Raw genomic sequence first — 24,306 nt, forward strand, 5'->3', positions numbered from 1 at the left:
GAGCGTGGGCTCTAGGTGTGCGGGCTTCAGTAGTTGTGGCACAGGGGCTCAGTAGTTGTGGCTCGTGGTCTCTAGAGTGCAGGCTCAGTAGTTGTAGCACACGGGCTTAGTTGCTCCGCGGCATGTGGGATCTTCCCAGACCAGGGCTCGAACCCGTGTCCCCTGCATTGACAGGCGGATGCTTAACCACTGCGCCACCAGGGAGGTCCCTAAAGGCCATTCTATACACCACCACCAGAGCAAGCTTCTTGGATTATTGCTTTGCTCAAATCACTTCTGTATTTAAGCTTTTGTAATGATTCTCCCATTGACTACTGAATAAAATCATGGCAATTTATCCTGGTGTTCAAGGTCTTTTAAAGTTTGGTTCCAAATTATGTTTCCCATGTTCCAGCCAAATGACACCTTCACACCCCCTCTTTTTTTTTTTTTTAATTTTTTATTGCGGTACGTGGGCCTCTCACTGTTGTGGCCTCTCCTGTTGCGGAGCACAGGCTCTGGATGCTCAGGCTCAGCGGCCATGGCTCACGGGCCCAGCCTCTCTGCGGCATGTGGGACCCTCCCGGACCCGGGCACGAACCCGTGTCCCCTGAATCGGCAGGCGGATGCTCAACCACTGCGCCACCAGGGAAGCCCACCCCCTCATTTTTTAACCTCATCTTGTTCTTGCTTACTTCTGGCTCGTATCATCTGAACTGTCCTTCCCTTCATCTGTCCTTGATGAAATCTTGCTTTTCCTCCAAAATCCAACTCAGAAGCTCCCTCTTTCTTTCATAAAGCCTTTCATGGCCACTTTACTCAGAAGTTTTCTTTGCTTTCCTGTCCTCAAACATTTGATTAGGGCTACTCTCAGGTCCCATAACAGGCATTGTCTTGTACTGTAGTTATTTGGGTACCTAGTTTAGCTTTCTCATTGGGTTTCACTTTATGGAAGGCGTGAACATGCCTTGTACATGTTGGATGATAAATGAATAAATGAAAAGAATCAGTTAAATACTACCTCCTTCCCTTCCTAATCCTTATACTGAAAAAGTGTGGTTTAGAGAACAGGCACTGGAGAAATCTCTAGTACATCTAGTTTGAAGACAGTCACTGGGCCTAAGGATGTAGATTAATGGTGAGGAGACCTTAGCACATCTGAGTTTAGACTAGTTTCCACAGACCATCTATGTGTTCAGAGGCTTATCTGAATGAATAGATCCTCCCAGATCTTTGGAATTTCAGGGATGGAAGGGGGCAGAGGTGTGGGCCTTTTAAGTCATAAAATATGTATATAAAAAAATTTAACCAGAAATTGCATAACTTTCTGAAATTTTGAGGCTCAAAGCTGGCAAGTATGTGGTGTAGATGGCCTAGGAACTGCTGAGTGGGTTCACCTTTGGCATGCTTCCTCCGGAAACCTGGCTACAAGACTTGGGCAAATCATGAGTTTACAGGCTGAAAGGCAAAAGACACTTAAAAAAATACTTCAAAGGATTAAAATGGTGCAACAAATGCCTAGTCCTGGTCAGCCTATTTGCATCACAAGATGGCTTAATACCCGGGAATAGTAGGCCCTTAAAAACAAACTCCTCTTTACTCAAATTATTTTTGCAGGCTGAGATTCTGGGTAAATGCAAGCCATCACATTTTGTATATATTGTTATGTATAATTGTTTATACATAATAGCAACGTAAATCTGGCCCTCTGTTTCTCTTATTTGCCACAGTATTATGACTGTGTTAACATTAACAAAGTGAAGAAGTCATTCAAAGAGAGAAGGTGAAGGTGAATTAACTGGATAATACCAGCCCCCAAGTTTTTCCCTTTCTTTAATAGCAAGTATTGAGATCTGAACTTGTCAATAATTATCTGTATTGTCTCTTAATTTCACTTTGCTTAGGTAGTCTCAGTTTTTGATTTGTAACATGAGAGTAATAGTAATTTTAACTATCCCATGGGATTATAATGAGGATTAAATTACAAAGATGAAAAGTATATTTAGAAAGTACTTTGTACCTTCTGAAGCACTGCACATGTGTTTGCCTGTTACAGGTATATATGTGTTATTCAGATAAGGCAGTTGATTACGCTCTGGCCTGTATTTGATCCACTGAGCCATACTCCTCTTCAGATCATTTTAAGTTTGGATGGGTGGATAGGTAGACAGATGGGTGGACAATGAATGGATAGATGGATAGATGGATGGATGTATAAATGTATGTATTCATATATATTCTATTTTAAATATACATAATTAACAATTATACTTAATCGGATAATAAACAACTTAGAAGTAAATCCAAAGTAGGAGATTAGGTTGAATGGATTTTACAAATACTGTTTGTGTGGTTTTAAACATAATTTTAGATTCTTTCAGTACTTTGAAAAATGTCCTCTAATGCAGTGCTTTCTAAAAATCCATGAACCCATGCTGGTACATAAACTATTTGTTCCCAGTAGCAATGATAATAAACCTACAGGCTAGTTCACTACTTTTTTTTTCTCCCTAAAAGTTTCTTGGTTTATGTTCTGGCACAAGCTCTTTAAGTTCTCATGCACTGGCAAGTTGACTAATAATACAGTATAGTACACTAATAGTATAGTAATAGTACTGTCAACTGTAGTAGCACTGTTCTGATGGCAGGTTTACTATTCGTTCATTCACTCAGCAGGCATTTATTGAGCACCATATTAGTTAACATAATGGTAGAGGTTATAACAAATAAGTCCTGAAGTTAACATAATAGAAACCCATTTTTCAGACATATCACAGTCTGCTCAATTGTTCTTGGTCTGGTGCTCTTCTATGTGGTTTTTGGGAAAACGGCTCTTTCTGTTTTGTGACTCACTCTTTTATAGTCTGCAGAGTCCTCTTCATTTAGCTAGCAATTGAAAAAGAGATGACAGGGAAGGCGTAGCCCCTTATTAGCCATGTCAAGAGTGACATGCATCACTTCTGCTCACATTCTCTTGAGACAAGTGTCCTCCCTTTCCCCGAGACAGAGGGACTGGAAACTATAATCCCTGGCTTTGTGGATACTTCCCAGCATTAACACTTCATTAGGGAAGGGGAGCAAAAAATTTCAGTGGTCACCTAAACTAGGGCTTCTCAAACCATCTGAGGTGAAGGACCAATTCTGTTTTTTAAAATGTTAAATCTATCACAGCCTGATAATTGGGAAAAAAAAACTATAAAAATAAATTACTAGAAAAAGAAAATAAACCGAAGATATACAAAATACAAGTCCAGTTTTTAAATTATTAGATTCAGCAGACATAAAATTAGCATACGGTTTCTCTACTTAGCTCGTAGAGGACTGGTAGCACCACACACAGACTGGCACTATCCTTACCACACTTGAGTTGCACTGTTCTAGACTCTGGAGTTAAAATCAATAGGGAACATTTTTTTCATGTAGGGAAATGTAATAAACAAATTAATAAATAAGATAATTTTAGGTAGTGATAAGCATTATGAAGATATGTTACCAGCAGATGTGACCCAGCATCTTCTGGAGAGGACTTCTTGAGGAAAATCTGTATCATGATCAAGATAGAACATCAGATTCAGGAAAATGTATTTAGAACAAAAAGATGCAACCATGTTTAAGTGTATGTGTTATGCTTCATTTTCATTTCTGATTTCAAAATTTTCGTAAGGATTCAGGATCTAGCCCCTTTAAAAAAACAGGAGGTAAAGAAGAAATATTTTAAGCTTCTTATCCTCTTTTCCTAAGATAACATACACATTAATGATTTTTATAACAGTTTTATTGAGATATAATTCACAAACCATACAATTAAGTAATTTAAAGCATGCAATTAATGGTTTATAGTATATTTACAAATGTATACAATGATCACCATATCCAATTTTAGAATGTTATCATTATCTAAAAAAAAAAAAAACCCAACTCTGTACCCTTTAGCTATCAAACTCCTGTTACCCATTGCCCCCAGCCCTAAGCAACTATTAATCTAGTTTCTGTCTTTATATATTTGCATATTCTTGACATTTTATATAAATTAAATCATATAATGTCTGATCTTTTGTGACTGACTTCTTTCACTTAATGTTTTCAAGGTTCAGCTATGTTGTAGCACATATCACTACTTCATTCCTTTTTATGGGGGAATAATATTTCATTGTATGGATATACCATATTGTGTTTATCCATTCATCAATCAATGGACATTTGGGTTTTTTTCCACCTTTGGCTATTATGAATAATGCTGCTATAAATGTTTGTGTGAGTCCTCCAGCCATGTTCTTCTTTTTCAAGATTGTTTTGGTTATTATGGATCCCTTGCAATTCCATATGAATTTTAGGAATGTCTTATTAATTTCTACAGAGAAGCCAGATAGGATTCATAGAGGGATTGTGTTGAATGTATAGATTAAATTAGGGAATATTGGCTTCATAACAATGTTAAGTCTTCTGATCCATGAACCTGGGATATTTCAATTTATTTATGTTTTCTTTAACAGTGATTCATAATTTTCAGAATATAAGTTTTGCAATTTTGTTAAATTTATTCCTAAATATTTTACTCCTTTTGATGCTTTGTACATGGAATTTTTTAACTTCATTTTTGGATTGTTCATTACAAGTGTATAGAAATACAATTGATTTTTGTATATTGATCTTGTATCTTATAACCTTGATGACTTATTTATTATTCAAATAGTTGTTAGTGGATTCCTTAAGATTTTCTATGTACAGGTTCATGTCATCTGCAAATAAAGATAGTTTTACTTTTTCTTTTCTAGTCTAGATGCCTTTTATATCTTTTACTTGCCTAATTACCCTGGTTTGAACCTCCAGTATAATGCTGAACAGAAGTGGCAAAAGTGGACATCCTTGTCTTATTCCTGAACTTCGGGAGAGAGCATCCAGTCTTCTACTATTAAGTATGATGTTTGCTATGGGATTTTGTAGATCACCTTTATCAAGTTAAGAGTTTCCTTCAATTCCTAGTTTGTTAAGTGTTTCTATCATGAAAGCATTTTGGATTCTGTCAGATGCTTTTTACTTCATCTATTGAGATGATTAAGTGGTTTTTGTTTTTTATCTTACTGATATGGTGTGTTACATAAATTGATTTTCAGATGTTAAACCAACCTTGCATCCTGGGATAAGTCCCAATTGGTCATGGTTTATAATTCTTTTTATATGGTGCTGGATTTGGCTTGCTAGTATTTTGTTGAAGATTTTTGTGTCCATATTCATAAGAGATACTGGTACGTAGTTGTCTTTTCTGTGATATTTTTGTCTGGTTTTGGTTTCAGAGTAATACTGGCTTCATAAAGTAAGTTGGAAAATGTTCCCTTCTTTTGTACTTTTTGAAGAATTGATATTAATTCTTCTTCAAGTGTTTTGAAGAAATCGCCAGTGAAGCTCTCTGGGGCATGGCTTTTCTTTGTGCATACTTTTGATTATTAATTTAATCTCTTTTCTTGCTATAAGTATATTCAGATTTTCTATTTCTTCTTGAGTCAGTTGCAGTAGTTTGTGTCTTTCTAGGAGTTTGTCCATTTCATCTAAGTTGTCTAATTTATTGGCATACAGTTGTTCATATGGAATTGTTTATAATCCTTTTTATTACTGTATGTTCAGTAGTAATGCCCTTTCTTTCACTTCTGAATCTAGTAATTTGACTCTTCTCCCTTTTCTTCCTCAATAAATCTAGCTAAAGATTTTTCAATTTTGTTAGTCTTTTCAAAGAACCAGTTTTTCGTGTCATTGATTTTCTCTATTGCTTTTCTATTCCCTATTTCATTAATTTTCAACTAATCTTTATTATTTTCTTCCTTCTGCTTGCTTTGGGTATAGTTTGCTCAACTTTTTCCAGTGTCATAAGGTAGAAGTTTAAGTTATTGATTTGAGATCTTTCTTGTTTTTTAATTTAGGTATTTACAGCTATAAATTTCCCTTTTAGCACTGATTTCTCTGCATCCCATACATTTTGATATGTTGTATCTCCATTTTCATTCATCCCAAAGTCTTCTGTATTTTCTATTTTGAATTCCTCCTTGAAGCATCAATAATTTGGAGTTTGTTGATTAGTTTTCACATATTTGTGAATTTCCAATTTTCTTCTGTTTTTGATTTGTAATTTCATTCTATTATAGTCAGAGAACATATTAGTACTATTTTCACTCATTTAAATTTATCAAGGTTTGTTTTATGGACTAACATATGGTCTATCTGGGGAAATGTTCCATGTGCACTCAAGAAGAATGTATATTCTGCCGTTATTGGGTGGAGTGTTCTACAGATGTATGTTGGATATCATTGACTTACAGTGTTGCTCAAATCTTCTATTTCCTTGATCTTCTGCTTCTGTTCTATCCATTATTTAAATAGAATACTGACGTCTCTGACTACTCTTGTTGAATTGTCTTTCTCCCTTTATTTGTTTGCTTTATGATTTTGGTACTCTGTTTCTAGGGTCATATATGTTTATAATTGTAATATCTTCCTGATGGATTTTTCTTCTTATACAATGTCCCTCTTTATTGCTGGTAGTGTTTTTGTGTTTTAAAGTCTCTTTTGTCTATTAGTATAGTCATCCCAGTTTTCCTGTGGTTGCTGTTTGCATGATATATTGTTTTACATCCTTTCAATTTATTTGTATCTTTGAATATATAATATGTCTCCCACAGAGAGCATATAGTGGGATCCTATTTTTTTAATCCAGTATGGCAATTTCTGCCTTTTGCATGGGTTTTTATACCATTCACATTTAATGTTATTATTGATGTAGTTGGATTTGTGTTTGCCATTTTACTTTCTTCTTTATATTTTGTTTTTTGTTCCTTTGTTCCTCCTTTACTGCTTTCTTTTGCACTAAATGAATATTTTCTAACGTAGCATTTAAATTCTTTCATGATTTTTTCACTATTTTTGAGTTGTTTCCTTAGAGGTTGCTTTAGTGCTTATCATATACATCTTAGCTTATCAGAATCAACTTCATGTTGCCACAAACTTAATCTTAGTGAGATATAGAAGCATTATTTCTATATATTTGTATTTGTTATATATTTGTATTTGTATTTGTTATATATATTATTGTTGGACATATACATCTGTAAATATTACAGACCCAACAGTACACTGTCAGAGCTCTCACTTTATATAATTTTATGACGTTTAAAGAAGCTGAGAGGAGAAAGGAGAGCAGGTATATATTTACAGCTTTTGTTATATTAACCTTATTTATCGTTTTTGGTTCTCTTCATTTGTTTGCATGGATCTGAGTTTACATCTAGAGTCATTTCCTTAGGCCAATAGAGCTTTGCTTTCACTCACCTCCTTTGTGCTCTTACTGGCAAATACATTTTATTTCTATATGCTTTGGTCCAACATTATATTATACACATTTTATACAGTTGATTTTTAAATCAATTAAGAGAGAGAGAGAAAATATGCATTTTACTGTCTTTTGTAATTACATAATTACCTTTAATGGTGCCCTTTTTTTTTTTTCTGGTGTGGGTCTGAATTACTGTCTGGAGCATTCAGCCTGAAGAACTTTTTAAAAATATTTCTTGTAGGACAAGTCTGCTAGCAACAACTTTTCTCAGTTTTTGTGTATCTGGAAATTTATTCCATCTCTATTTTTAAAGATAGTTTTGCAGGATACAGGATTTTTAGGTGACACTTTTTTTCTTCGAGCACTTTAAATAACATTATCTCCTAGAATCCATTGTTTCTGATTGTAAGTCAGTCGTTAATCTTATTGGAGTTCCCTTGTAACTGATGAGTTATTTTTCATTTTCTGCTTGTAGGATTTTCTCCCTGTCTTTCATCATTTTTGCTGTAACGTGTCTGTTTTTTGTTTAATATTTATTTATTTATTTAGCTGTGCCAGGTCTTAGTTGCAGCACAGCGAGATCTTTGTTGCCACATGCAGGATCTTCATTGCAGCATGTGGGATCTTTAGTTGCGGCATGTGGGATCTTTTAGTTGTAGCATGTGGGCTCTTAATTGCAGCATGCGGGATCTAGTTCCCTGACCAGGGATTGAACTTGGGCCTCCTGTATTGGGAGCACGGAGTCTCAACCACTGGACCACCAGGGAAGTCCTAATGTGTCTATTTGTGAGTCTCATTGTGTTTATCTTACTTGGAATTTGTTGAGCTACCTGGATGTGTAGATTAATGTTTTTCAATAAATTTGGGAACTTTTCAGCCATTATTTGTTTGAATATTTCTTCTGCCCTTTCTATCTCTCCTTTCTTTCTAATACTCACATATGCATATATTGGTATTTTTAATGCTATCTCACAGTTCTCTGAGGATCTTTTCATTTGTCTTTATTCTTTTTTCTCTCTGTTCTGTAGGTTGTATAATCTCTATCAATTGTCTTGTTTGCTAATTATTTCTTCTGTCCATTTGAATCTACTGTTGAGCTCCTCTAGTGTATTTTTAATTTCAGTTGTACTTTTCATCTCCAGAATTTCCATTTTTCCCTATAATTTTTATCTTTATTGATATTCTCTATTTGATGCAATGATGTCGTTGTGTCTTCCTTTACTTCTTTAACTATGATTGCCTTTAGTTCTTTGAGCATATTTATAATGGGTACTTTGATGTCATTGTCTGTTAAATCCAACATCTGGTCACTCTCACAGGCAGTTTATGTTTTTTCTGCTTTTTTTCTGGTGTAAAGAACATACTTTCCTGTTTTTTTGTTTCATAAATTTTTAAATGGAAACTGGATGTTTTAGATAACATAATATTATAGCATCCCTGGATATTGGTTTCCCACTCTGGGGCTTATTTTTGTTATTTGTTTGGTTACCTCTCTGGATTACTTTAGGGAAGTCTGTTTTCTCCTGACACTGTGAAATCGCTGCCTTTACTACTTAGGGGGCACAGCCTTGGGTATGCCCAGTCACCCTGGGATGAAAATAGTTTTGGCAGGGCTCTCTTAGGTGGTCTCTTTCTCTGACCACACTCATCCACTAAGTGCCACTAATTGCCATCTGATTACTATATTGTTTTAAACAATGTACTAGGGGCATATATTGCTTTATAAATGAATCCAATCAAATCCAGGCTCCTTTGAAGATATAATTGCAGAGGTATTTGAGATTTGTTCTGACCCCAGTTGTTTTCCCCCATTGTCCCTTTTCCCAGTTCTCTCCAGCAAATTAACCAGCCTACAACTTAGCATATATCTCCAATGAATCTATCAGTACCCTCCCAATTTCCTTTCACTACCACTTCCACTGTTTTTGAGAGTTTCCTTAGGATTGAACTTCTCCACTTAGCACTGCTCTAATTCTGTGGTGAGCAAGTAAGCAGATTATGATTTAGCTTGTCATATATATATGTCTACAGATAAAAGCAAACAAATGAAAATGGACTAATTAGAATAATTGAGAATCCAGTCTGTTGAGAAGTTATAGTTCTCACTATAAAGGAAGTAACTGACATTTGACCTTTGTGGGTTTAGTTAGAATGAACTGACCTCCCTAGGTCTTATCACCTCTAGACATCCTGACAAAACTGGTCTGGTCTGCAGAGCTAAACTCAGACCTGGAGCAGGTTCTCTCCTTGCCACCTGGTCATGTAGGCTACCTGTCCCAAACCCAAGTCACACCTTATGTTCTTTCTGGGACTTGCTAACTAAAGCATTTACATTGTGTTTTCATCAAAGAACTTAGCAGGAAAGACTTGGACTCATTTGAATTTTACCTAATATTATATAAGGGGGTTATCTATGATCTCTTTGGCAGACATTTTCAGATAGAAGAAGATTGGAACTTCTCTAGCTGTTGTTATTGTTGAGAGTGAGCCCTCCTAAAGTTAGAAAGAAATGTGAAAAGAAGTTGAAAGGATAATGAAGGATGGGAATAATTAGACATGTGAAGGCCAGAATGTAAAGTTACTATCTTAGATATTATGCAGTGGGTTAAAGGTAGCTAAAGACAATAATGGCCAAAAGAGTATAGAGATCCTAAGAGGAAGAGGAGAATAAATCGGGATAAAGAGGAATTACAAGAAAAGACAGAATCGATACTCCTTTCCCCATTTTCCCCCAGTTAGCAAAGTGTGTTCTCTGAGCCCTTACAAATACTGAAGGTCAGTTTTGACAAGGGAGCATTTCTGCTAATGGCATCACACTGGGCAATATAGCTAAGGCACTTTTTCTCATTAATTTGGGTTTCTAACCCATCATGAAAGAAGGTTGATTTATTTATTCAAATGTTTATTGAACTTACCGTTTGTAAGTCAGGGTGCCAGGAACTAGGGACATGACCGTAAGCAAGATGGACAGGAGGGTGGCTGATATCAAGTTAACAGTCAGTTATTATTCAAGGTGGTAAGTGTGAGGAAATGCAATATGCACAGGGTGTTATGGGAGCAAAGAGGAGGGGCATCTAATCCAGACTTGGCAGCTAAGAAAGGCTCCACAAGCAAGGCTCCTATTAGGCTGGAATCTCTAGAACAGGACCTTATCTCTCTTGTTCACTTGAACATCCCTAGAACCTAGCACAGTGCCCAATATGTGATGGAAGCTCAATAGAAATAGAATGAATGATTGAATTAATCAAAACTTATCTTTACTTCATTTGCTTGGTATAGAAATTGTCCCAATGGGTGATACTATCCCAAATCCTGTTCTTTGATTCTTAGAGTTTCCTTATGAGAAGAGAAAAAACATTTCTGGGAACACTGATCTGACATTTACTTGCCATTAAACTTCCATGAATATCAAAATTTTAGTCTGAACCCTCAAATAAGAAAGATAATGAAATGTCAAGGTGATATCAAATATATCTTTTAAAAAATCAGGGGAAAAATCAATATGTAATGCCAATGGAAACATTGCAGTACAACATAATTTGAGCCTTAACAACTCAATGAAGCAAGTACATGTTCCTATTCAAGCTCTTTCAGAATGTGTCTGTAGTGTTTTAACTGGATATTTACAGATAGCTGAAATACCTAAGAATCACTTGATTATTATTTGTAGCTGCTTCTGTGCACCACAAAGAAATTAGCTGCCAACTCTATTTTAGTGGCTAACATTTGGAAAACAGACCAAAAAAATGGCTTCAAAGGAATATCCTCATATTAAAACTCATGCAAATAGTCTGATATGGGGCAAGGAAAATGAATTTCAAATGAGAAGATTTACCACTTAGTAGCTTTGTGATCTGGGATAGGTCAATCTTTCTGAGCTTGGTTCCTAATCTGTGAAATGCAGATATCATGATGTTGCCTAACCTCATGGCACTGCTGTGAAGATCAAAGGAGATCATGTAAGTGGAGGAACTTTGAAAACTGTAAAAAGCAATATGTGTCAATTATTAAAATAATATTATGAATGGAAAATGGAATTCAAGTTGCTAACCATGAATGTGGCCCATGAGGGAGAATCTTTAATGTTCCATATTCAGCTCCAGAGCCCTTGACCTGTCAGCAGTTCATCACTTAAGATATGGAAAAAAATCTCATGCTGGGCGAAAGATTTAGGAATTGGGTAAAACAGTTGAAAAAACAAAAAAGTCCTCTGATCAATCTCACAACCCAAATTGTGAGCATCTGCACATATCCTTTAAAAGAATATCCTTTTAATCATTTGGGAAGCATTTTAGCCTCCCTGGAGTTCTCACTGAAGCTGATATGGAAAACTCACTTACCCAAGTGGCTTGAGTGACTAACTAGACAATCTTTATTAATTTGATAGTTCTAACTGTTTAAATAAAACCTGCCTTGATGGTGGAAGGCTCAGAGCAAGGCTGGAAGGGGCAGGATCTGGGACGAATCGCATCCAGGGAAGACAGCTGAGACAGCTGCTTCCCTAAGCGAGTGTTTGAGAAGCAACATCTTTATAAGACTAAAAGGGTTTATTTTCACTATAACTAAAAGAAACTAAGTATCAGTCACCACTAGCAAGAGTGATCTTTATCTATCTTTGTTGGCTTGAGAGAAAGGGAAGGAATCTTAAAAGGCTCCAGCAGCTGCAGGCTCCTCACAGAGGACATCTCCCTCACATTGCTGACATGTCTTGGATTTTTCCAAACTTACATTGTGTTAGAAGAAATTACCTCAGAGGTTGAATGTCCTCCTACACGTGTGACCCCATGTGGGTGTAATCAAGTACCCCTCTCGCAGAAGAATCAGGATTCCCTAGTCTGTTTCTCGGAAAGGCCAGCGATTGCCTTGCGAAAGGTTTTGTGATCCCCTCCTGGCTTGGAAGGCTCTCTCTCAGCACCTGTGAGCCCTCACCCTGGAGAGATGGCTAATGTGCTAATTACCCCAAACCCAAAAATGTAAGCTGTAAACAAAGGAGAGCTGTGTTTATAATCAATCAGTTTTATGACCTTCTGATGGTGATGATATCAGTGGCGTTTACACTGGGAGACCGCACAGCGTTCTCCAGCAGCTGGCCGCTTCTGTTGCTTGAGAGCAGGGAATGATGTGGCCCATTAATTGTAGTCTTTGCACTGAAGGGCATGTTACCTTGGCCAAATGGCCAATCTGGCTCTTGGAATTGCCAAATAAATTATTTTCAAAAATCTCAAAGTCAGCTTGGATGGTTTTCAAATAATCTGTGGTTTGGAGCCTACACTCCTTCTGTACCGCCCCCCTCACTCCCCACTGCCGTCCCATGAAAAACTAAAAATGCATTCTTTCTGAGCTGTAACTTGATATATACATGATTTGAAGACAGCAGGGAGACACTTTAATCCCAAAGAGAGAGAGGCTTGGCCTGGATGCAGGAAGAGCTCACCCCCTCTGATTTAGGACTGACCTTTGCTAGTCACTCTCCCTGCCCTGAAGCTGTTTCTCCACCTGAAGGCTGAGGTGGGGATGACTCGGCAACAGATGCCTGCAGAACACTTCGCAATCATCAGACCAGGAGGATCCATACAAAGTGTAAATATCATAAAATGTGGCAAGAGAAATGTTTACACCAACCTGTGGTTTCTTATCAAAGCCAAAATTTCTGGGTTCTTGAATGAAAACTTCTGGCTGCGCCTGCGAGATTTGCAACTGCCTTTGGCACCAATGAAATACGATTTTTAAGGTGCCCAACAATGTCCTGGGGGTCTCCCAAACCTCCTTTGTATCCATTTCCTTTCATATTGAGTCTTTCCAACTCGTGGAGATGAGGCAGGAGAACTCTGGCTGCATTTTGGATTTGTTAACCATGCAGAGTACTTGCCAGTGAAGCCCCGAATTCATCTTGCCCCCAAGTGCCTTGCCCTTCACTTATAGACCCCTGGGAAAACCCAAGCCCATCTGCTTCTCATTCATTTACACTTTACTCATCAAAATGTTGGTTTTGGTTGGATTCCTTTGTTTTTGTTTCAAGAAACCCTTAAGAAAAGATGGGTGGGTAATTAGCAAGGAGTGCTGATGACCCTAAGCTCTCTGTCCTTTTTCTAGCATAACTTTTGGTCCATTGTATGGTGACAAGCAGTATTTTTTCCCCATTTATCCCACTTACTAGGCTCCCTAAATTATTTATTTTTTTTTAAAAGAATAGAGTGTTTTGCTTCTGTCCCACAACCAGAGATTTGAAAACATGCTGGAATCTGCAAGGGTTTTATGAGGGGAAACTCATGGGATCTCAGACTTTTCCTTTTCTTTCTTCTATTTTAAAAGAGCCAACTGCTTTTTCTTACATTCATGAAAGTGAGTGAGTGGCTGGGAACTGTTTATCTCACTGACTTTAGGGAATAGGAAAAGGAGTCTAGTATTGTATTCTTCCCTCCCCACCACCATCCCCTTTTCTTTGTCAAATACTCTTAAAACTGAATATTTGTGAGCTGCAAGAAAAATAAATGTAGTATTTTCTGGTCTTACAGTTTTTTGTTTGTTTGTTTGTTTTGTTTTGTTTTGTTTTATCCCCTCAAAGCAGCTTCTTTTCCCTAGCTTTTAGTCAAAATCAGTAGTTGCAGCATCTTAAGTGGGGCCAGATCCCTTCCTCACTTGCAGTTGTAAACTTGCTGATCTTTGGAAGTAGAAATAAAGTTAGATTACATCCTGTTTCTCCCACCAGCAGAAATAGAATAGATAGCTCCCTCCCCAATCCTTAGTTTACACATTCCTGAATAACAACCATAATCTAAACCTTGTAGGAACATGATGAGAAATATCTCATTTAAAGGATGCATTACTGTTGCTTATGTATTGTATTGACTACAACCTTAAACAAGGTTCTTATTTAAAGATTAAGGGATTTATATGCTTGGGTTAAGCTATCAAGTTTTGATAGTAGTGAGCCTATTATGAAGTATCTCAGTAACACCTTACGGCATGTATTGATTTTAATGATGTGACAATCAGGCACCTATACAATTTGGCAAATTCATTTCCATTTTATGTAGTAATGGTTTTACTTTCTGTTATGTGTGCCAGATAGTTGAAGACCAATATAATCTGCAAAACTGAAGTAATTGGGCAAAGGAGACCTAGCTGCTATTATGGGACTTAAGAAGTTCCAGAATTACCACTGCAGCTATAGCTTTATGTTAAATACTGTTCAGGTGGGTGGCCGGCTAGGCCAAGCATTGAGAACCTGTGCTGTGGAACTAGATAAACCCAAGTTGAAATCTGAGATCTGATACTTAGCATTAACTAGGGCAAGTTACTGAGCCTTTCTGTTTTCTCATTGATATTATAGGAACAATAATAGTGCCCTGTCCAGTGGTATGTTGGTAATAGCTTGTTTCCACAGTTTGAATATTCCCACTTGGTTGATTCAAGCTGTCAGCTGGAGTTGGGAGACATCAGCACAATCAGTTTTCATGAGCTGGTGCAAGCCATTGTTAGCACTCCACTAACAGTACCCAAACCTTATGGTTGTTGGGAACATTAAATGAGATACAGCATGTGAAGTACTTAATTTTGTGCTTGTATATATTTTACTTCCTTGATTCTAAGATGCCATCAATTGTAAGAAAAACCACAATTTAAAAATAGATTTTAATGAAAAACATGTTTATTGTTGTATATATCCTATATCAGAAATGAAAAAAATAAAAATTTTGTCATAGAATTGAGTAAATTGTGTTTACTCTTCACTACACACTGTGCTAAGCATTTATCGTAGGTAAGAGACCCTCATCACACATGTTTTTGGCTTAATGACTAAATTTGTTTGCTTATTAAATTAAAAGTACTCTATCAAATGCTAATACTCTGGGCCTTCTAGTTCTTTCATTAGAATTTTTACCTGTAGAAGTCTCTGTGTCACACCTTGTATTAACCTACGAGTACTACCACAATAAAATATCACAGACTGGGTAGCTTAAACACAGAAATTTCTCACAGTTCCAGAGATTTTTAAAGCCCAGGATTAAGGTGTCAGTAGGGTTGGTTTCTCCTGAGGCCTCTCTCTTTGGCTTGCAGCCGGCCATCTTCTTGTTGTGTCCTCACACGGCATTTCCTTTGATCATAGGCATGCCTGGTATCCTTCCTCTCATAAGGACACTAGTCCTATTCAGTGAGGGCTTCAACATACAAATGTGGTGGTGGGAGTCCATACACACCTCTTTAGGCTGTGTATTAGTTTCCTAGAGTTGCCATAACAAATGACCACACACTTCGTGGCTTAAAACAACAGAAGTTTAGTCTCTCACAGATCTGGAGACCAGAAGTCCAAAATTGAGGTGTCAGCAGGGCCATGTTCCCTCAGAAGGCTCTTGGGGAGACTCTTCTCTTGCCTCTTCTAACTTGTAGTAGCTCCAGGCATTTCTTGCCTTTATGTGGCCTAACTCCAATTTCTGCCTTCATCTTCACATGGTCGTCTTCTTTTCTCTCTTCTTCATCTGTCTTTTATAATGACAAGTGTCATTGGATTTAGGGTCCACCCAGTTAATCCAGGTTGATGTCATCTCAAGATCCTTAGCTCAGTTACACCTATAAAGGCACGTTTTCAAATGAGATCATGTTCACAGATTCCAGGTAGACATACCTTTGTTGGTAGGGTGGGGGACATTCAACCTACTGCAGACAGATTAATTCATCTAATCAAATGCATGGGACAAAATATTGATTTATATCATAGGTAGATATGGTAACAGTGTTCAGTAAAGAAACTACTTGAGAAATCTTATTTTTTAAAAGCTTTTTGCTCTACTCAGTGCTCTGTGGTGACCTAAATAGGAAGGAAATCTAAAAAAGAGGGGATATATGTATACGTATAACTGATTCAGTTTGCTGTACAGTAGAAACTAATACAACATTGTAAAGCAACTATACTCCAATAAAAATTAATTAAAATAAATAAATAAAAGCTTTTCACAAGCCCAAACCAGCTGACACCAGCTGTGGCAGAAAGAGCTACCTGACTAACCAAAGGCATGAGATCTCCTTCTACAATGTAGAGTTGTGGCTAAGTTGCAGCTGCCTAACTGGGAACTCCACTTTCCAGCTCCTCTGAATTTTAGTGTGTCCCTTTGACAAGTTCTGGCCAATGCGCTGTGAATAGAAATGATGTATAACACTTCCAGAGTAAGGTGGTTAAGTATTCTATGTGCCTGGCCCACATTTTCTTTGCCTTTCATGTCAACCTTAACAAGGCTGCATGAAGATGACACCTTCACAAGATTAAAGTAGATTACATACTTGAGTCATCATTTGGAGGATAGCTGCTCAGGAGAGATGCCCATCAAGAAATACCCTCATAAAAAGTTGCATGAGTAAGAGATAAACTTTTACTTTGTTAAGCCACTGAGATTTGGGGATTATTTGTTATAGCAGTTAGCTTATCCTAATACTACGGCTGGCACTCTATAATATATGCACAATAAAGTCCATTTTATAGTGAAATTCTAGCACTGGTTCATAAAACGTCCACCACATTATATAAGACAGCAACCACATTATCTTGACATGCTAGGAATTAGTCACAAAATAACACTGGCTGCAAGAAAGGTTTGGCTGTCTAAAATTGATTCTGATCTGGAAATGCTATTAAAAATGTTAAACATTCCGTATAACTTAATCTAACTTTCTAAATTACTTGTTTTCCCTGGGAGATAACCAAGAATCAATAGCAATATTGAAGGATTATTTCATGAGGAGAACATTATAATACAATGGGAAAGAACCCAGCTTTTAGAGTCAGATGAATTTGTGTTTAAATGCCTGATATACCACTTTTACTTTATGAATTTGGAGAATTATTTAATATTTCTATGTCTTATCATTCCTTATTTATGAGAATGAGAAAATTATACCTACTTCACATGGGATTATTGTGAGCATTAAATAAAAACAATTTTTTGTGTGTTTAGAACATGGCTCAATTAATGATTATGGCTATTTTATTACTAGTATTGCTCTCATTGTTATTGATTATAATCTATACTTTCTGAAAATATCTCAGAATACTTCTGTTTCCACCACCAACTTCTGTTTTGGCTTGATGTTTGCAATGTCTAGATTGCCAGACATCATCACTTCCACTACTGTGTGATTGAGTTTAAACCATCTGGAAGTAGCTCATTAAATTAACCACCCCCAATCCTTTTCACTCTCAAGAAAATGGTCAGTCTATATGGTGTAGACACCTAGCCATGTTCTGAAGTATATGGTGGAAGAGATTGATCAGTAAGACTTCCAGCGTTCTCAGAACTTGGTATATTAGAACAGATAGAACCATGAGAATCAGGCTGAATTTCTGATTGGGTAATGTTTTAGGTTTGCCTTCAACATTTCTGTTTGACTTTATTTGAAACTTTGAAATGAGTAGAGACCTCTATGGATCCTACTTGGTGGTAGAATGACTGCAAACTGATGAGGATAGAGACTGTGCATGTTTTATCTGCTGCTGTATTTCCAATGCCAACCACAGTGTCTGCCACATGGTAGGTATTCAATGAAAATATGAAGAATTAATAGATAACACTAGAGAATACAGAGCTGGACCAAAGACTGCTGCGGGGTGTTCTTAGGAGCTTTATCATATACATTAGAGTCCACATGGGCTTGATATGACCTTGCCATATTAATCAGCTGAAAGATATTTCTCCTGGCATGACTTGATACCCCCAGAACTATGCAAAGCACCTTTCCCTCAGCATCATCTGTCATTTTTCAACTCTGTATCTTGAGAACTCATTCAAGCAAATAATTCTTTTCTGGTCATCAGAATTACTGAAATGGAGTCAACGGTTTTGTCTATATATTGTAGAGGAATGCAAAGCCTAACATAAAGGTATTCCTTCTCTAGTAAAAGAGTGAGTTAAATTCAACAGCTATTTCTTGATTAACTTTTATTCAGGAAGGGGTAAGTGATATGCACTAAGATATTAAAATGGAGAATTGCTATATATAGAGTTCTGTGTTTTGGGGATTTTGAAGTTGTCTGTAACTACAGAGATTTCAGGGAAGAGGGAGCATTTTTCTAGGTTAGGATTAAATAGAATTAGACATTTGAACAAATAGACTGGGGCCTGGCACAATATAACGCCTAAAGAGTGTTGTGTTTGTGTTCTTATTAGAGCTATTACTATCATTGCTGTTGTTCATGCGATAGTGCTCCACACAGATCTTCCTTTAAGGATGAGGACACTAATTCCCCTAAGTGCCAGGAGTTTTGACCGATGATAGCTCAGAGATGAATCTGTCTCCAGAAATTGCCTTTGGCTGAAAGGAGCTTGTTACGGACTTGCTTGTGTCCCCTACCCCCCAAATTCAAATGTTGAAATCTTGACCTCCATAACCTCAGAATGTGGCTATATTTGGAGACAGGGGTGTTAAAGAGGTAGTGAGGTTAAAATGAGGCCATTAGTATGGGCCCTAATCCAATGTGACTGTTGCCTTTATAAAAAGTGATTAGGACATATAGAGAGACACCAAGGGCATGCATGCATGCACAGAGGGACAGGAGGGTTGCCTGAGACTGGATCCTGTGGATGCTGTGAAAAGGCAGTAAGAAGGCGGTCATCTACGAGTCACGGAGAGTGGGCTCAGGAGAAACCAACCCCACTGGCACCTTGATCTTGGACTTGTAGCTTCTAGAATGTAAGAAATAAATTTATGTTGTTTAAGCCACCCAGTCTGTGTGTTTGTTGTGACAGCCCTTGCAAAGTAATGCAGAGTTGCTTCAATGAAGTTACATCCCAAGAGGGGCAGACTGCATCCAACGACTGGTCACTGTGGTAGTATAATGCCTAGAACCCTAGCCTCAATTTGGGATAGCTCTGAAGGCCATCCCAGCTCAGAGCACCCCAGTACTTGCTAAGGCCCCAGAGGTTTAACTTCTTTCCCTGCTCAGTCCTCACTCCCTTAGAGGTATTGTCATTGAGAGAGTTCTGCAGAAAACTTACTGCACAAAGATCTCAGAGTCCATTTCCTAGGGAACGTAACCTATGACAATTAGTATTAGGGATGGCTTTAAGAAGCAAACTCTAAAATGGGATTTGGGAGTGAGATCACTCCTGGCTGGTTAACAATTAGGACTCATTCATTGGTGGTAGGGAGTATGCTTGCATGCTGTTGCAGTACAATTATTATAACTTTCACTAGTAGTAAACTGGGATGAAATGAGGAAAAGGAAAGCAATGGTGGTGTGATGTCTTAAGCATTTAAGAAGTTTAGAGGAAATAGTAATTATAAGAGCAGTGGAATTGCATGTCTCTTGCTGAGGGCTATCAATGCACTAAAGAGTGAAAGGCTGAGGGGAATTAGCCATCCATTTAAGTGTGAAAGTCAGAGGGCCTCTTTGTAGAATATAAAGAGGCTCATCTTCTGCAGCCAGAGGACAGACAAACCTGAGGATCAAGGTCAGGACTTAATTATCAGGACAACAGAGCTCCAAAGAAGGTTGGATTCTCAACCTTGGCAAGTCTGCTATACCAAGGTCGGGGCTCTGGCTGGGAAGGGGTAGCATTCTAGGTTGACACTCAAGAATCTTGAAAACTGAGGTCCTTTTGAGCCCTCTGGGCCTGCAAATATGGCTCACTCCCTAATAAGTCTAGAGCTATTCCATTGCTTGAAGCTGAGCCAGAGGTCTCTGCAGTGAAAGATTTGTATCCTACTCAATATCTATACATACCTCTACTCCTGGCCACTGTGATTAGGTCACAGTCCAATCTCGCCAGGAAAATGCTGGGCTTGTAAAGGAAGGAAACAGCTATAGGAACTAATCAACATGCATCGATTAGTTCAGGAGCCAAGGGAGTTGCCTGGGACTGGATGTTGAGGGTGTTGAGTCAAATGGACATAGGAGAGCTTGTCAATATGGGAGCACCCCCACCCCATGATACAAGATTTAACACTTGGGCAAGGATTCTAGGAAATGGAATATTTGCAGACAATGATGGCCCTAAGTGAGTTAGAAAAAAGAAAGGGTCAAGGGCTTAGAGAAGGGGTTATTCTAGAATAAATATATTACATAATGCTGGCAAACGAACCAGCAAACTATGTTACACAGGAGGGAACCTTAAGCCCTCCACACACCAGAGTGAGATGGAATGTGCTGGTGAGAAGGGTACCAGCTATTGAGCTCAGTGATGGTTGTCTTTTGTAGGTTGGGTCTGACAATAGAAGTTGTCATTCCAGAACTAGCCTCACTGATAGCAATGGGGATAATAGGGCCTTTTGATAGAGACCAGGTGGTGGTACTTACCTATCAGAAGCAGGTGAGTACAATTACCATAATGAGTGCCTGCCCAGCGAACCTGACCCACAAAGAACTATGGGCATGGTGAATGGACACAGCATCCCGTAGAGGCAGTTGGGCAGTTAAAAGGGGGTATTGCTCAATTTATAAAATTAAAACAAATAAAAGATGGCGAATCATAAAGTTGAGGGTAGCCTACCTCAATAAAATTCACAATTCTTTTAATAAATCATGCTGGAACAATTGAATAGTCATATGAAAAAGAAAATGAAACTTGACCCTTACCTCACACCATATACAAAATTAGCTTGAAATGCATTATAGACCTAAACATTAATGCAAAAACTATCAAATTTCTAGACAAAAAACAAATAAAAGCAAATCTCTGTGACCTTGAATCAGGCAAAGATTTTTCAGGTAGAACACACAAAGCGTGAACCATAAAAGAAAAAAAATTGGTGACTTGGCTTTATCAAATTAAATGCTCTTGCTTTTCAAAAAAATACTATTGAGAAATTATAGAAGGCCAGATTGGGAGAAAATATTTGCAAAACACATATGTGATAAAGGACTTGTGTCCAGAATACAGAAAGTACTCTTGCAACTCAAAAGGAAGACAGAACTCAAGGTAACTCACACTTATATGGGCAATTAATCTATGACAAAGTAGGCAAGAATATACAATGGGGAAAAGACAGCCTCTTCAATAAATGGTGTTGGGAAGATTGTACAGTTCCATGTAAAAGAATCAAACTGGACTACTTTCTCACACAGTGCACAAAAATAAATTCAAAATGGATTAAAGGCTTAAATGTAAGACTTGAAACCATAAAATTTCTAGACGAAAACATAGGCAGTACACTCTTTGACATTGGTCTTAGTAATTTTTTTGGATATGTCACCTCAGACAAGGAAAACAAAAGCAAAAGTAAATAAATGGGACTACATCAAACTAAAAAGCTTTTGCACAGCCAAGGAGACTATCAACAAAGCAAAAAGGCTGCCGACTGAATGGGAGAAGATATTTGCAAATGATTTATCTGATAAGGAGTTAATATCCAAAATATCAAAGAACTTAGACAACTCAATATCAGAAAAACAAATAACCCGACTAAAAAATGTGCAGAAGACCTGAATGGACATTTTTCCAAAGAAGACATAGAGATGGCCAACAAGCACATGAAAAGATGCTCAACATCACTAATCATCAGGGAAATGCAAATCAAAACCACAATGAGATATCACCTCATACCTGTCAGAATGGCTATTATCAAAAAGACAGCAGGGCTTCTCTGGTGGCACAGTGGTTGAGAGTCTGCCTGCTGATGCAGGGGACACGGGTTCATGCCCCGGTCCGGGAAGATCCCACATGCCGTGGAGCAGCTGGGCCCGTGAGCCATGGCCGCTGAGCCTGCGCGTCCGGAGCCTGTGCTCCACAACGGGAGAGGCCACAACAGTGAGAGGCCCACGTACCGCAAAAACAAAAGACAGCAAATAACGAGTAAGTGTTGGCAAGGATGCGGAGGAAAGGGAACCCTCATGCACTGTTGTTGGGAATGTAAATTGGTGTAGCGGTTATGAAAAACAGTATGGGGGGGGCTTCCCTGGTGGCGCAGTGGTTGAGAGTCCGCCTGCTGATGCAGGGGACGAGGGTTCGTGCCCTGGTCCGGGAAGATCCCACATGCCGCGGAGCGGCTGGGCCCATGAGCCATGGCAGCTGAGCCTGCGCGTCTGGAGCCTGTGCTCCGCAATGGGAGAGGCCACAACAGTGAGAGGCCTGCCTACCGCAACAAACAAACAAACAAACAAACAAAAAAAACAGTATGGGGATTTTTCAGAAAATTAAAAAATTAAAATTAGAACTACCACACGATCCAGCAGTTCTACTCCTGGGTATTTATCCAAAGAAAATGAAAATACTAATTTGAAAAGATATACACACCCCTGTGTTCATTGCAGCATTATTTTACAATAGCCAAGATATGGAAGCAACCTAAGTGCCTATCAGTAGATGAATAGATAAAGAAGATAAGATAAATGAATAAAGATGAATAGATGAAGAAGATGTGATAGACTTTAGATATATATATTTACTATAGATGTGTGTGTGTGTGTGTGTGTGTGTGTGTATAATGGAATGTTACTGAGCCATAGAAAAGAAATCTTGCCATTTGTGACAACATGGATGGACCTAGAGGGTATATCATGCTAAGTGAAATAAGTCAGACAGGAAAAGACAAACACTGTATGATTTCACTTCCATATGGAATCTAGAAAACCAAACAAATGAACAAACATAACAAAACAGAAACAGAATAGTAGATATAGAAAACAAATAGGTGTTTGCCAGAGGGGAGGAGGGAAGAGGGAGAAGAGAAATAGGTGAGGGAGAGTTAAAGGTACATACTAACAGTTGCAAAATAAATGTCATGAGTATGAATTGTAAAGTGTGGGGGAAATAGTAAAAAATTTTGTAACAGCTTTGTATGGTGGCAGACCATAACTAGACCTATCATGGTGATCATTTTGAAATGTATAGAAATGTCAAATCACTTTGTGGTGTAACAGGAACTGAAATAATGTTGTAGGTAATAAAAAAGGAAAAACTGTAATAAAAAGGGACAAGAGATTGAAAAGACATTTCAGCAAAGAACATATTCAAATGACAAATAAGCACATGAAAATGTGCTCAGCATCATTAGTCATTAGGGAAACAGATTAAAATCATAATAAATAGCTACTATACATTGTTAAAATATGTAAAATTTAGAAAAGATTGATACGAAGTGCTGTCAAGGATGCGGCACAACTGAAACTCTCATGCACTCCTGGTGGGAAAATAACATGGTACAACCACTTTGGAAAACAATTGGCAGTTTCTTTTACGGTGAAACATATACTTACTATAAACTCGGTAATCCCACTGTTAAGTATTTACCAAACAGAAATAAAGACATCTGTCCACACAAACACCTGCATGCCAGTGATCATAGAAAGAATATTCATAATAACCCCAAACTGGAAACAACCCAAATGCCTACCAACTGGTGAACTGGTAAACATGTTGCAGGATGTCTGTATAATAGAACACTACTCTGCAATAAAATGAAGTACTGATACACACAACATGGAATTATTATGTTAAGAGGACACAAAAGATTACTTACTGTGTAATTCCATTTAAGTGACATTCTAGACAGCAGACAAGTGGTCAACAGGAGATGGGGAAGAGGAGGAGGGAATTGGCTACAAAGGGCACAAGGGAACTTTTGGGGAGGATAGAAATTTTCCGTATTTTCATTGCAGTGATGGTTATATGACTATATACATTTGTCACATCTCATTGAATTGAACACTGAAAATGGGTGAACTTTAATAAAATTTCTCTCAATTAAAGCTGATTTAAAATGCTACATTAGAAAATGTGAACTTTATAAAGTCATGCTCCCTCTCCTGTTTCCAGATCTGAGCCAGTGTGTAGACCTACCATTTACAGCCAGAAGGAAAGGCCTGGTTCCCAGGAAGAAGAACCCTGTAGCCCGTATCCTCACAAGGGTAAACGGTATGATTCCTGTAGTCCTTCTCCAAAGGGATCTATGGCTATTTCATTGAGTAACTGTTCAGTGGGGAAAGGGCAGTTCATGAACATGGGAGGACTGTTGAACAAAGGATTTAAATCGAAGTTGATAGCTGGGGCTTGAAGGGTCATCACAATCCCTGTGTT

The 24,306-nt window shown here is 37.8% G+C and overlaps 1 protein-coding gene across 1 annotated transcript in view; it reads left to right on the top strand.

The window, feature by feature from the left end:
- The window catches only part of LOC309819227 (uncharacterized protein), a gene marked incomplete at its 5' end in the record, with an annotated part of 243,055 nt that overhangs the window by 175,921 nt on the left and 42,828 nt on the right, over positions 1-24,306 (top strand). The window contains one exon of the mRNA XM_082649367.1: positions 24,046-24,144. Coding sequence (XP_082505493.1) covers positions 24,046-24,144 — 99 coding nt within the window. The remainder of the gene's footprint in view (positions 1-24,045; positions 24,145-24,306) is intronic.

Source organism: Grampus griseus (genome assembly GCF_964374135.1).
Source record: "Grampus griseus genome assembly, chromosome: 2".
Classification (NCBI taxonomy): Eukaryota; Metazoa; Chordata; class Mammalia; order Artiodactyla; family Delphinidae; genus Grampus; species Grampus griseus.